At 41.7% G+C, this 13,192-nt stretch overlaps 1 protein-coding gene across 3 annotated transcripts; it reads right to left on the bottom strand.

Annotated features, from left to right (window-relative positions):
- Positions 1-456: 456 nt before the first annotated feature.
- Positions 457-11,867, bottom strand: LOC6576663 (tiggrin). 3 transcript variants are annotated; one of them, XM_015165307.3, is made up of 6 exons: positions 11,677-11,867; positions 10,606-10,901; positions 8,601-8,872; positions 5,580-8,486; positions 1,515-4,532; positions 457-849 (listed from the first exon to the last, which is right to left on the bottom strand). In XM_015165307.3, the coding sequence occupies exons 2-6, from the start codon at positions 10,889-10,891 to the stop codon at positions 793-795; spliced, it is 6,540 nt and encodes a 2,179-aa protein (XP_015020793.1). In that variant the 5' UTR covers positions 10,892-10,901; positions 11,677-11,867; the 3' UTR covers positions 457-792. The 3 variants fall into 3 exon arrangements, with proteins under 3 accessions (XP_015020793.1, XP_015020792.1, XP_002002651.1); XM_015165306.3 differs by having other exon boundaries at positions 5,580-8,872; XM_002002615.4 differs by having other exon boundaries at positions 5,580-8,872; positions 10,606-10,897.
- Between the last annotated feature and the right edge of the window lie 1,325 nt (positions 11,868-13,192).

Below are 13,192 nucleotides of genomic sequence, written 5' to 3'. Positions count from 1 at the left end.
ACTATGAACTTTGGATACGATATCACGGAAACTCCAAACTAAATTATTGCGCAATTTAAGTGCCTCGCAAACTACACACATACTCACACACACTCACTCTTTCTTTTAGCTCTGGCGCTACCAAGTAGCCCCATAGACACACTAGAACTATCCTATGAATTTGACACCTGGATAACTTATTATATGGCAATTATAAAGCAAATATTACATACAAATTCTGTTAAATATATTTGCTAAATAATTTTTATGCGGATTCAGCGATCAAAAAGAGATGCACCCACTTGAAGAAGAGAACTTACAGAACTTATATAGCAGTTAAATATATTATATAATTAAATATGTATATGCTCCATTTCGTTATGTTTGAGAGATTTATGCTTAATGCAGTTGATTATAAAGATGAATATGAATATGAATATGAATATGATTATTGAATGCACACACAAATGCAAAGAATTAATAATTATATTTTCAAAGTTTATTAGGGAAAATGCAAACAAAATACAAAGGTACGTCCTTATAGAGCGAGTATTACACATGTATCTATATGTATATGTATATTTAGTAGTAGTTGTTGTTGCGGTTCAACTGCGACCGACAAAAAATCTTTTCCTTTTAAGACTAAACCTAAACTGATTAAAGAAACGTTTGTAGAAAACAATTTATTCACATTTGTGATTCGTGTTTATTTTTACTTTTTTTCTGGCCCTTTAGTTTTATTGCATTTTTTGGCTCGTTTTCGTTTCGTTGCACTTAAGTCTTTATGGCAGTTCGTGTTGTGTCTCTCGAGGTCTAACCGAAGATTCCGGTTATCTTATTCTTGAAATTTTCGAATGTACTGGGCTTCGGCTGCAATTGAAAATTAGAGATCTATGTATAAGTATATGTGGTATATTTGGATAGAAAGCATAGCATTAAGCATTAAGCGTTAATTCTAATTGGAATGATTTGTTATACATATATTTAAAAATAGATCTATATCCGAAATGAGACCCATTTTTGCAGGGGTCTCTCTTTCTCTACCTCAAAGTGATCTAAATTGTTTCATTCGAAAAATAACTAAACTCTTTTTTATTCTGCAGACCTATATCTTTTATAGTCTACCCAAGCTGATCGACTATATTTGAAGTAACTAAAATTTGTCCATGCCAGGATTTACATTATATTTGTATATATTTTATAAGAGCATACGTATCCATCCTTCTAATATCTTATCCCACTCCAAATTTATATACCCCAAAAAGCTGAAAATTTCAATATCCTTAATTATATATTAAATCAATTGATATATCAATTTCTATCAGTCCTACTTTTAATATAGATTAGTCGAATATCCCGACCCCGTAAAATATATCAGATAAATCAACATTTGATATTCGAAGTGATTAAATCAATAGTCCTATATATATTTTTATATATCCTATTAACGATTTTCAACTATAGTTACCTAAAGTGCTGAAAATATCGCTTGTTCCTCAATATTTCTATATCCATTTAAACGTTATATAACTTACCGTTGTCTCAGCTGGCTGCGCTTGTTGCAGCTGGCCATAATTGGAGCCATAGCTATGGCCATAGGCCTGGCCTGTTAGGTCCTCGACCTGCCGTTGTCCCAAATCGTCTTTGTCGTCCAGCAATTGTTGCTGCGTTTGGCCAGCATCGCTGCCTAGTTGGTAGTTGGAGTTCCAGGCCAGTTCCTGCTCCTGTTGCTGTTGTCCACCATCGAATTGGCCATCATTCCAGCCCAAGTCCTCTTGCTGCTGCTGGCCCAAGTCCTCGATCTGAACCTGCTGCTGTGAAATGGGCTCATCGCCTGCGGCACGACTCCACTTGCCTAACGAGGCGCTGGCCGAGGCCGATGAACCATCGGCTCCGCCAGTGGCCGATGCCGCAACGCTGCCCGCGGGCACATTGAACGTGTAGTCCGTGCGACGATAATCGTAGCCTATATTGGCGTTAGAAGGAACCCGGCGATGATAGGGCAACGGCGGTGGTGTCGACACAATGGGCAGTGGTCTTGGTGCCTTTGTTTCACCCTCCAGTCCGGGCTCATCGTCTTCATTGTATGCCTCCTCGTAGATGTGAGGCGGCTGGTCGCCGCGATCCTTGGAGAAAATGGGTTTCTGGACGGCGGTTGCATTGGTGGTGCCGGAATCGATGATATAGCCCGCATTGCCACCAGGCAGACTGATCAATCCCTGACTTAGCAGATACAGCGTACGACGCCAGATACTGAGATCCTGGCCATATTTCTTGTACTTTGTCTGCAGCTTCTGCAAACGCCAGTGCTGCTTGGACTCCCAGTTCTGTACCTCGGACTCGGGCAGCAGTTTGCGATGATTCAAGTAGGTCAGATACTGGAGTTCCTCCTCGCGGAACTGTTGCAGTTCGATGAGTGAGATGCCATAGTAACGCGCCACAGCCATGATGCGTTCGAATTCCTTGAGCTGCCACTCCTTGACCTCACGTCTCGTTTCCTCGCTCTGGCGCTGCCAGTCGCGCAGCTGACGCAGCGTCATGTTCTGGGTGCCAATGAAGCCGTAGAGACGATCGCGCTCCTTCTGCTGCCAGGGTGCGAGCACAATGAGGTTACGTTGCTCAAGCAGATGCTCCTTGGCCATATTGCCAACGTATATGCTCTGGATGGGCGCCAGTTGCTCAAGGCCCACGCCATAGAGACGGGCAAGCTCCTGCTGATAGTTGGTGTCCGAAGCGAGCAGCTGCAATAGCTCTCCGTCGGTGATAATGACGCTGGAGCCAATCTGACGTAAGCGCTGACGCTCCTGCTCCTTCCAGTCATTGCCCACGACCGTGGAATCGACAATTAGACCCATGTCCGCCAAACGCTGCAGTTTCTCGTGTATGAAGATGCGCAGCTCCTCAACGGTCACACGATACTGTGGCGCCAATATGGCCACATCGCGCAACAACAGCTGCTCCAGTGCATTGCGATTGATGGGATGACGGACAACGGTCTGGTAGATGCGTTCCAGTTCCTTTGTTTGCCACGACAGGCCATAGCCTCGCTCAATCTTACGCAAATCCAAGAGACGCTTCAACTCATTCTTATACCAGACCTTCAGCTCCTCGATGGTGATCTGATACTGACGCACTACGTCCAGCAAATGCTTCTGGTCATTAAGCAGCTTCAGTTGCAGCTCCTCAATGGTCCACTTCTGGCGACGGCGCAGCTGTTGATTGATCAAATCCTGTATATGCTGCTGCTCCTTCAGCTGCCACTCCTCGACGGTGACGGTGCCCGTGATGAGTCCTTCATCGGCCAATTGGCGGGCTGACTCCTCCAGCCACAAGTGAATCTCCTCGACTGTGATGTGATATTGCTGTGCCAGTCGCTCAAAGTTCGGCTTGTTGCGCACCAAATACATTCGGAACTCCTGCCACGTCATCGGCTTCAGATGCGCTTCACTGCGAAGCCGTGCGGTCACGTATTCCTTCCAGGGCTGCGAATTAGCCGACTGATCCGTAATGCTGATGATCTCTTCGTAGCGAAAATTATCTTGCGGCTTCTCAATGACACCAATCAGGGAAAGGCGTGCCGTTTCCTTCTGCACCCACTGTTCCACCTGCTCCACGGTCAGATGATAGTCATTGGCAATGCCGTTCAGACGTGACTTATCACGCTTCAAGAAATCCATGAACTCCTGATAGGTGGCCGAGTCCTGCTGTTGCTTGAGCCAATTGTTGAAGCCGTTGCTGATTTGCTTCTGCCATTGAGTTTGCTTTTCGAATTGCACCAGTCCCGAGTCCTGCAGACGACGCAGCTCGTCGTGCAGCCAATTGTCGACCTGCTCAATGCTCACGTGATTCGTTTGCGACAAGCTCTCCAGATGGGCACGATCCTTGCTTAGCTCACGCTCCACATCCTCATAGTTCATATCCTGCTGGTGCTTCAACAGCAACTCAATGAGTCGCTCCTGCTCTTCAATCTGCCACTTGGCCAACTTCTCCACCTTGGCATTGCCCGTGGTCTTCAGGTTGATCAGTTGCTGGCGCAACCATTGCTCGATTTCCTCCACATTCACCGAATATTGATTGCCCAACTGGCGCAGACGTTCACGTTCCTTCTGCAGCTCCATCTCGAATTCCACATAGCTGATGTGTGTCTGCTCTTTGAGCAGATTCTGCAGCCGCTCCAGCTCTGACACTTGCCAAGCGCTGAGCGATCTCAGCGATGTCTCCGTGTTTCCTCTCAAACGTTTCAGCTCCGATATCATCCATTCCTCAATCTGTTCCACATTCACCCGATACTGATCAGCCAGCTGGTTGAGATGCGCACGATCCTCTCTCAGCTTTTGCTCAAACTCGGCTGTGGACAGTCCATTCTTATATTCGGCAATCAGCGTCTTGATATAATCTCGCTCAACCAATTGCCAATTCTGCAGCTTCTCAATTTCAAATTGTCCCTTCTTCTGCAGATCATCAAGGACCTGCTGGATATATCTCTCGATTTCAACAACACTCACATGATGCTGCTCAGCGAGGCTGAGTAGAAAATGACGATCGTTCTGCACCTGTAATGGGATTAAAAGATTGATATGAGAGATGAGATCAGTAGATCGTTTAAAAACTATAAATATATTTATATTTTTTAAACCTCTCTTAAATTAGAGCCTTTTTATAAATAAATTCTGAGCCATTATTATATTTAAGGATATCACATTTTTAAAGTTCCCCCAAAATATTTTCGTTCTTGATTTAAAAATAGCTTGGAAATAACATTTGTTTACGTTTGGAATTTTAGGCATTTTTAGCTTGATATTTTTTGAAAATTTATACTATAATAGACCATTCGATTTTAGGTTTTTTTTTTTTTTTTTAAATTTAAAAATAGCAGCACAAATATTATTCTCTCTCTCTCTCTTTCGCTTACTCTCTCTCTCTCTCTCTCTCTCTCTCTCTCTCTCTTCAACTGAGTCATAAAAAACTATAAATTTCTGTTTGATAAGTATGATATTAATTAATTTGAATTGAATTAGCCAACAAACATATCGAATTAAATGTCAATTAACATTAAATATGAAATACAAGATTTAAATTTATGATATTTTAATATTTGAATTTATAAACATTCACTATGTGTACCAAAAAACAAAACAGACAGTATACTACTTTGGGACTTAATAAATAATCTTCAAATACCTATTGAAATTCATATGCTTAAAAAATAAGGTAAAAAATAAAAATTACACTAAATGACATCAAAAACTATACAACAAAAAATTATCGGAAAAAATCAAATAAAATCAAAAATAATAAATCAGTTGTGATAAATTGTAAATTAATTAAAATTGACTAATAAAATATAAAAATTTGTAACTGAACCGCAAAAATTTCAAATATCAATTTGACACTAAATTTCGTGGATAAGCAATAAATCAATAAAAATTAAATAAGGTCGTAAAATTGCAATACATAAAAATTAATCTAAAATGAAATACCTGTTTAAAAACTAATATTCAAATAAAAAAAATTTAAATTCACAGCATGAAATTCGAGACTATTTGAAATTATTTTATTCATACATATACATATACACATAATTAAATAAGTCTACTCACCTTGGCTGCAAACTGTTCCATGGTTATGTTGGACTGGGACTGGAGCAGCGACAGAATGCGCTGGTGTTCGGCCTGTTGCCAAGCCGTCATCTGCTCAATGTTGAGCTTGCCCTGCTGCTTGAGCCGCTCGATCTCGGATTGCACCCAGCGCTCGATCTCCTCAACGGAGGTGTGGTACTGGAAGGCCATCGTTTGCATGTGTTCCCGATCGTTGGCAAGCTCCGCTTGCAGTTCCTCGGCGCTCCATTGCTTGTTCTGCTTGAGCAATGCCTCAAGGCGCTCACGTTCGGCCAGCTGCCACGAGGTGAGATTATCGATTTGCAGCTTGCCCTCGTCACGCATGCGTGCCAGCTCCTGCTTCATCCAGTTCTCGATCTCCTCCACCTGCACGCTGTACTGAGTGGCCAGTTTCTCTAGCAGCTCGCGATCTTGACGCAAACGTGCCTCCAGCTGCTCGGTGGACTTGTATTGCTGCTGGGCCAGATTCTTCAAATGTAGTCGCTCCACCTCCTGCCAATTGGTCAGCTTCTCGCTGGGCTTGAGCAGGCCCATGCCGATGAAACGCTGCTCCTCCTTCTTCACAAACTGTTCGATTTCCTCGATCTGCACGTTGTGCTGCATGGCCAAATTCTGCAGACGTGCCCGATCCTCGAGCAGCCACTTATGGAACTCCTCCACTGTGTAGTCGCGCTCCTGCACCATGTTCGTCAGATTGCCGCGCCATTCCAGCTGCCAGTTCTTCAGGCGCTGCATCTCGATGAGGCCTTCGCTTTGGAGTTTCTGGATTTGCTGCTTGATCCATTGCTCGATCTCCTCGACGCGCACCTGGTTCTGTTGGGCCAGGCTGTACAAATGGGTCTGATCCTTGCCAATCTTCATCTCCAGCTCCTCAATGGACAAGTTGTTCTTGTTGATCAGATCCAGCAGGCGCTGGCGCTCAATCTTCTGCCAGTTGTTCAGCTGCGTCTCCATGTGCAGCTGTCCCTCGCGCTGCAGACGCTCGCCCTCGGACTGGATCCATTGCTCAATCTCGGAGACCTTTACATTGTAGGTCTTTGACAAATCGTTTAGACGGGCACGATCAGCCAATAGCTTGCGCTCGAATTCATCAATAGAATATTTGTTTTGCTGCACGAGCTTGGCGATTTGCTGGCGCTCGGCCACCTGCCAGTCCTTGAGGGCCTCTGCCTTGATCAGACCCTCGGCTTGGAGGCGCAACAGCTCCTTCTTCAGCCAATCCTGAATATCCTCGACGCGCACCTGATACGTGTTGGCCAACTCAAAGAAGTGCGCCTGATCGCTCTTGATCTTTGCCTCCAGCTGTTCCACAGTCAGCGAGTTGTGCTGCACCAGAGCCTGAAGTCGTTCGCGTTCGCGTTGCTGCCACGACGCCAATTGCTCCTCCACCTCCTTGAGCAGGCCCTCCGATTGGAATTTCTTCAGCTCGCTCTTGATCCACGATTCGATCTCTTCCACGCGCACCTTATAGGTGCGTGCGAATTGCTCCAAGCGTGCACGATCATTAATGATCGAGTTCTGGAACTCCTCGATCGTCAACTGATTCTGGCCAATAATGTTGCGCAGCTGCGCACTGACGCTGCTCTGCCAATCCTTGATATGGCTCTCCAGCTGCTGCTGGCCAGCCAATTGCAGGCGCTGCAGCTCCTCGCGCTGCCACTTCTCCAGCTCATCGACACCCACACGATATTTGGCCGCCAAATTCTGCACATAGCTTCTGTCTTGGGCCATTTGCTGGCGCAGCTCGCTCAGGCTGCCACGATGCTGTTTCAGCATGGACTCCAGACGAGCGCGCTCCGAACTCTGCCAGGCACTCAGTCGGGTCACCTGCTCATTCTGCTCCTTGATGAGATCACCAATGCGTGCAACCTCGCCGCGCAGCCACTGCGTCTGACTCTGCATGTCGCCCTGATACTTGATCGAGAGATCCTTCAGCCGCTGCTGGTCGCTGAGTATGGAGCTCTGCAGTTTGGCAATTGTCGCGTTGTGCTGGCGAATGAGCTCATTGAGGCGCTGCTGCTCCTGAGCATTGTCCTCAATCAGTGAGCTGGACTCGTGTATGGAGATTTGGTTCGGTATTTGCGGCACTTGAGGGCTGAGCGAGTCGTTGACCTTATTGAAGTAGACATGGAGGCGCTGCAGCTCCTGGCGCTGCCATTGCAGCAGCTGCTCCAGCGAGACGCCATTGCTCTGCGCCAGCTGACGCAGCTTGGCGCTATTCTCCATTTGCCAGCGATCAAAGTCTTGGGCTGTGAAACTATTCTGATGTATTAGCCAATCGAGGCGACCCCGCTCCCGTTGCTGCCAGGCCGTGGCATCCTGCACCTGTGCCTGATACTGCGCCAACAACGCCTGATAACGCGACAGCTCACGACGATGGAATTCCAGTAGAACGGGCAAGGTGGTATGATAGCGATGCGCCACCGCCAGTAAACGATCCTCATGCTGATGCTGCCAGTCCTCAAGGCGCTGCGGTGTCGTCAGATACCAGAAGAAGTGCTCGCGCTCTTCGCGTTTCCACTGCTCGTCGCGCGGCACCGATGATTGACCGAAAGGCCGATTATTATCGTACACCAGCTGACCGTTCTCCCATCGTTGATGAGCCTCGGAGCCATCCACCGAGCTGGTGCCATCGGGATGCGTTGTGATGGTCTTATTGAAACGCCTCACTGTCACCGTTGATCTCGAGCCGGGTGAGTTGGGCTGACCAAAAGATGGCATTGCCGTTATTTGGCTATAGGTCGGCAGAGGTCGACTATTATCGATGCTAACCACCGATCTGTAATCCACCACAGTCGGCTCCATTCGCTGTCCAATCCAGTCCTGCAACGACGATGACTGGCGACTCAATGTTGTGACTCTGCCAGAGGGCAGGGAAGTGATCGGATTCTGTGGGTAATAACCATGAGTCAGCTGAGCATTTGCATTGCCGGCATAGCTGTTCGATATCTTGGTGGCCTCTGTGCAATTGCGATGCACCAAATAGGTCTTGCCGTCTATTACCTTCACCTCGGCCGGATATTCATAGTTTTTCACCTCATCGAAGCCACTCAAATCGACGGCCTTGAATGGACTCAGCTCCACAATTTGCTGTGTGCTGCCAGTGGCATAATTCTCCAACGCCTCCGCTGCCTTGCTATCGAAAAATGCCGGCTGCACAATGTTGTTATAGCTGAGCAGTCCCTGATGCATGTCATTCACCAGCTTCTGACTGATCTGCAAGCAGAGAGCATCCAATTCGCTGGCGCTCTTACCACTCAGCTGCTGTATACTAGCTAGAAGAAGAAGAAGAAATAAAGATATTTAGTAAAAGTTTGTATATTACAAATAATTATACAATTTTCTCTTTGCACAAACTCTCATGTACTTATCGCCCTTCTTTGCGATTCTCATAAAAACAATTTGTTTTTCCCACTCTTACTTCAAGTCGAATTAGTATAGGGTCAGTTTCACTTTACGATTACGTCTTCTGATAGAGAATTGTGCAAGATTAAGGCATCATATGGTGTCACGGCCAATAATGATGTCATTTTTTATTTCAGACTCAAATATAAAAATAATCTTGCAAAAAAAAAATTTTTTTTTTTAAATGGCTATGCAGCAATTAATTAGGCCTTTCTCTTAGCTTTTCTACCTCTATCACTAAGTAGACCGATGAAGGTATTATTTTGACTACAATTTGAATTGGGCGCAGTGAACAAACTAAGTGAACTTTAGCTGAACCTTTCCCTATTATCAGTGTTTCACAATTATATGTACATATATACAAATTTAGATTAGAGTAATCACGCCTTGTTTTATGGTGTCCGGTAATAAAAAATAAATCAATTTCAATTTAGGTAATTTATATTCTCTGTCTCAATGAACTTCTAACACATATTAAATAATTCTAAGAATATATATAACAAAATGAAAACATTATTTCCGATGACTATTTAAATCTTTTAGATTTAAAAATTCTATAATATACATATTAAAATTAATTCAAGAATATTTACAATTGCATCGGTATTCATTTAACCCAATTTAAGTGATTAAAAATAATCTGATAACAGAATTCAAATATGTTTTGAAGAATATTGCAGTGAGACAAAACTTGTCACGCCCCATATATATAAATTATAATAATTTATAAATCTATAGATTAGGCCGCAGAGCTTATAATTTTATATAATATATAAATTTGAGAATTTTAACTCTAAATTACGTATATAGATTGATTGCGCTAGCCCTAAAATTATGAAAGACCCTATTTGTCACGCCCCTCTAAAGGCATATATGAAATTGTTTATTATATTTCTCTTGTCTTGGATTATTGAGACGAGTATATATTAAAAATTATCGCAGTATCTTTAAACTATAGTATTTCTGATATATATAGTAAACCATTTCTAGTTATTTCACTCTTTGTTATATCGTATAGATTTTCTAGATTCTATACAATTACTAGTTATAGAAATTTTTAATTTGCCACGAACTTAGGGGAAAATCTGGGAAATCATTTTACTTCAGAGGCCAAAAGCGATAACGAATATATGTCTAGTTTCAATAGCGGCGAAAAACATTACGGACAGAAGGATGGGCGAATGGATATACGTAAAGATTCGTCATTATAAAGGGCTAATGTACCCTTTTACTCCCAACACTTCCTGACGAGTCTAATTAAATGTATATGAGTATTTTACAGTGAGCAGAAAAATCTACATTTGATAATTCTAAATAAATAAACAAAAATTTGAGAACTCTTGAAAAGTTTATCAGAATATCATATCATCGATTTCAATTCTCAGAGGATATAGTATATACTTATTAAGAAGCTTCTCAGAATATCAAATCTTTTTTAATACTTCTCAGAAAATTAAAATATTTTCATCTACATAAATGACACATTACGATAGATAACTTGAATTTAAACTAATTAGCTATGGTCTAAGAGTCTAGCGGAACTAAATTGTCTATAGAAGCAGATCCGCCTAATGGAACCAAACATAGTTATCATGGTACTCACCACTCCAAGGCAGTGAATGCCCCATAATGTTGCGGCTGCCCGTGGACATGGCATTGTATTCCTGGGTCAGTCGATTGGCAAACTCGCGCACCTCATTCAGATGATTGTAGGCCCAGCTGTTTAGCTGCGCTTGACCCTGTATCAATGCCTGCGATTGGCCAACGCCGCCGCTGCCGCCGCTGCCAAATGATGAAGAGGAGCTGCTGCTATAGCTCGATCTGAAGCTGTTGTAGCCCTGGCAGCTGGCCAGAGCCAAGAGCAACGCGCACACGCCCAGAGCTCGCATTCTGGGCTAACTAGAGCAAAGTTCAGAGGGAAAAACAAGAACTGTGTCATTCATGATTGATAAATGTGTTACAAATAATAACAGGAATTTTACATATATTACAATAAGTAGCTTCAATACGAAATGAACAGAAAAAATTTTTTTTTGGCTGATAACCGCATGGCGCACGAATCTAGTTCAGTCAGGGATTATCAAACAACTGAGGATCACAAAAGGTTAGCCAGCCGATAATGTTTTTTTTTTTTTTTTTCAGTCTCGTTTTGTCGAAGCAATTTGCTGTTGTCTTTTGACTGTCTCAGATTGTTTAATGAATTTTATTTTATTTATTATTAATGTATCAGGTTGGGAAGCATCTTCCATCCGGTCTTGGGTTGATAAGTCTTTAATGCGTACGTGGTAATTTTTGTTATTTTATGAAAGAATTTATTTCAATTGAAAATTCATATAGGCATAGAATTTACACAATATTGATTTATATATGCTCTATGTGTTCAATTTATTCTGTGGCCATAAATCAACAGATTTTCCGATGCATAAACAATGCTCCATTTGTGTCACATATGGTTATATCTCTATTACGAACAATCATTTATTTCTGGAACAAATTATTTTGGGGGCTAACGCTGGTAATGCAGCCAGAGTGCAGGCGGTGGCTATTTTTGGATGCACTAATATAAATATACATATATATATATATATATATATATGTATATATATACTATATATACTATATATACTAATAATACTGCAATCTGAATATATTCATCTATATATATTGTACTCACTCTCACTTAGAATTCACACTGCGAGCGCTCGAATTGAGCTCTATATTATTTTAATGAACAAATCAGATTAGAATTGACAGGATTCGCACATGGGACACTATTGATTCACTTTCACTATAATCCGCTTGTACCGTTAGTTACTCCACCGATCTCGTAGACGAAAAGGTTGCGCTGCGTTGCGCTGCCGAACAGCAACTGACAGCCGAGCGGATTGTGTAAAGCTTTTATTTGAAAATTTTTGAGTTAGATGAAGAGCGAGGAAGCGAGAGACACGGACAAAGAGAGAGAGAGAGAGAGAGAGTGAGAGCGGGGATGCTCTGAAAGAGCTGTCTGACTGTTATCAATTGAATGAGTTTTATATATTTGTAAAAAATCAAAATAGAAAATAAAAAACAAATCAAAACATATGAAAATGTACTAAATATAAAACTCAGATCATTTTGGACGTCATAGTTCAAAGACAGAAACCTGTATTGGGCACTTCTAATGAGCTCATTTGTGACTCACAAGCCGGTAGCTCTGTGCGATTTGATTTTGTTTACACCCAATGACAATAGATCGAAAATAAAATGAAATTTACTTGCAAATGCATATGAGTAAATGATCTCATATAAGCTCCTGGGTTGCTCAGAGAACATTTGTTACACGACAGCGACATACTACTAGATGCTCTACGTGATGGATGTCAAGGGAGGCGCGTCGTTTGAGTGGGTGTCTCAAGTATTGCGGTGTTTAAAAGTGATTCAAAACAATTAAGAAGAAAATAGATGCTTGCTTATATATGTATATACATATATATATATGCAAATGAAAAGATTTTTAGTGACCTTGTAAAAGTTGAATAAAAAGTTTGTCATTTCAATTGAACTGTCTAAAACAAAAAATAAATAAAAAATCGCAAGGGAAGAACCATTCAAAAAACCATTAGGTGTAAACATAACATCCTAGTTGATATGGATATTGAATTTAAAAATTCTACAAAAGCTCTACATAAATATGCTTAAAGATTTTTAAGTGACCTTGCAGAAGTTTAACAAAAACTTTGTTTTTTGAATTTTTGTCAATTGAATTGGCGTAGAAAATAAAACCGCAAGGGAAAACCCATTTAGGTATAAATTTCATATCATCTTTGATATTGATATTTCATTTGAATTTAGAACAAGTTCTTTAAATTAGAAGCCACAAAATAATTAACTCGAAAAACCACAAGAGATATGCTTAATAGCCTTGTGCCGCAAAACATTTTCAAAAATCATAAATCATCAAATCAAATTAATTTATGACAATTGGCAAAAAAAAAAAAAATTGTTGCAGCATTTGAATGCAAAAATAAAAAGTAAAATAAATAAATTAAAAGTATGACAATCAATTAATAAGTTAGTCATACAATATGTAAATTCTAAGAATTTAATACGTTAAATTTCAAACTTGACTTTGCATTCAAATTGGATTCGGCTATCCGGTTTTATCTTCGCGCAATTTTTCAATTCTGACTAATCTAAGAGCTGTTAGCGCC

This window comes from Drosophila mojavensis, unplaced genomic scaffold (genome assembly GCF_018153725.1).
Source record: "Drosophila mojavensis isolate 15081-1352.22 unplaced genomic scaffold, ASM1815372v1 contig_36, whole genome shotgun sequence".
NCBI classification, from domain to species: domain Eukaryota; kingdom Metazoa; phylum Arthropoda; class Insecta; order Diptera; family Drosophilidae; genus Drosophila; species Drosophila mojavensis.
The sequence above is the reverse complement of the archived record's forward strand: the minus strand, read 5'-3'. Positions and strand labels throughout refer to the sequence as shown.

Coding starts and splice junctions, on each gene's coding strand:
- LOC6576663 (XM_015165306.3), bottom strand. CDS start 10,891: ATGCGAGCTCTGGGCGTGTGCGCGTTGCTCTTGGCTCTGGCCAGCTGC. Junction 8,873..10,605: donor GCATTCACTGCCTTGGAGTG/GTGAGTACCATG, acceptor TTCTTCTTCTAG/CTAGTATACAGCAGCTGAGT. Junction 850..1,514: donor CGCAGCCAGCTGAGACAACG/GTAAGTTATATA, acceptor TTTCAATTGCAG/CCGAAGCCCAGTACATTCGA.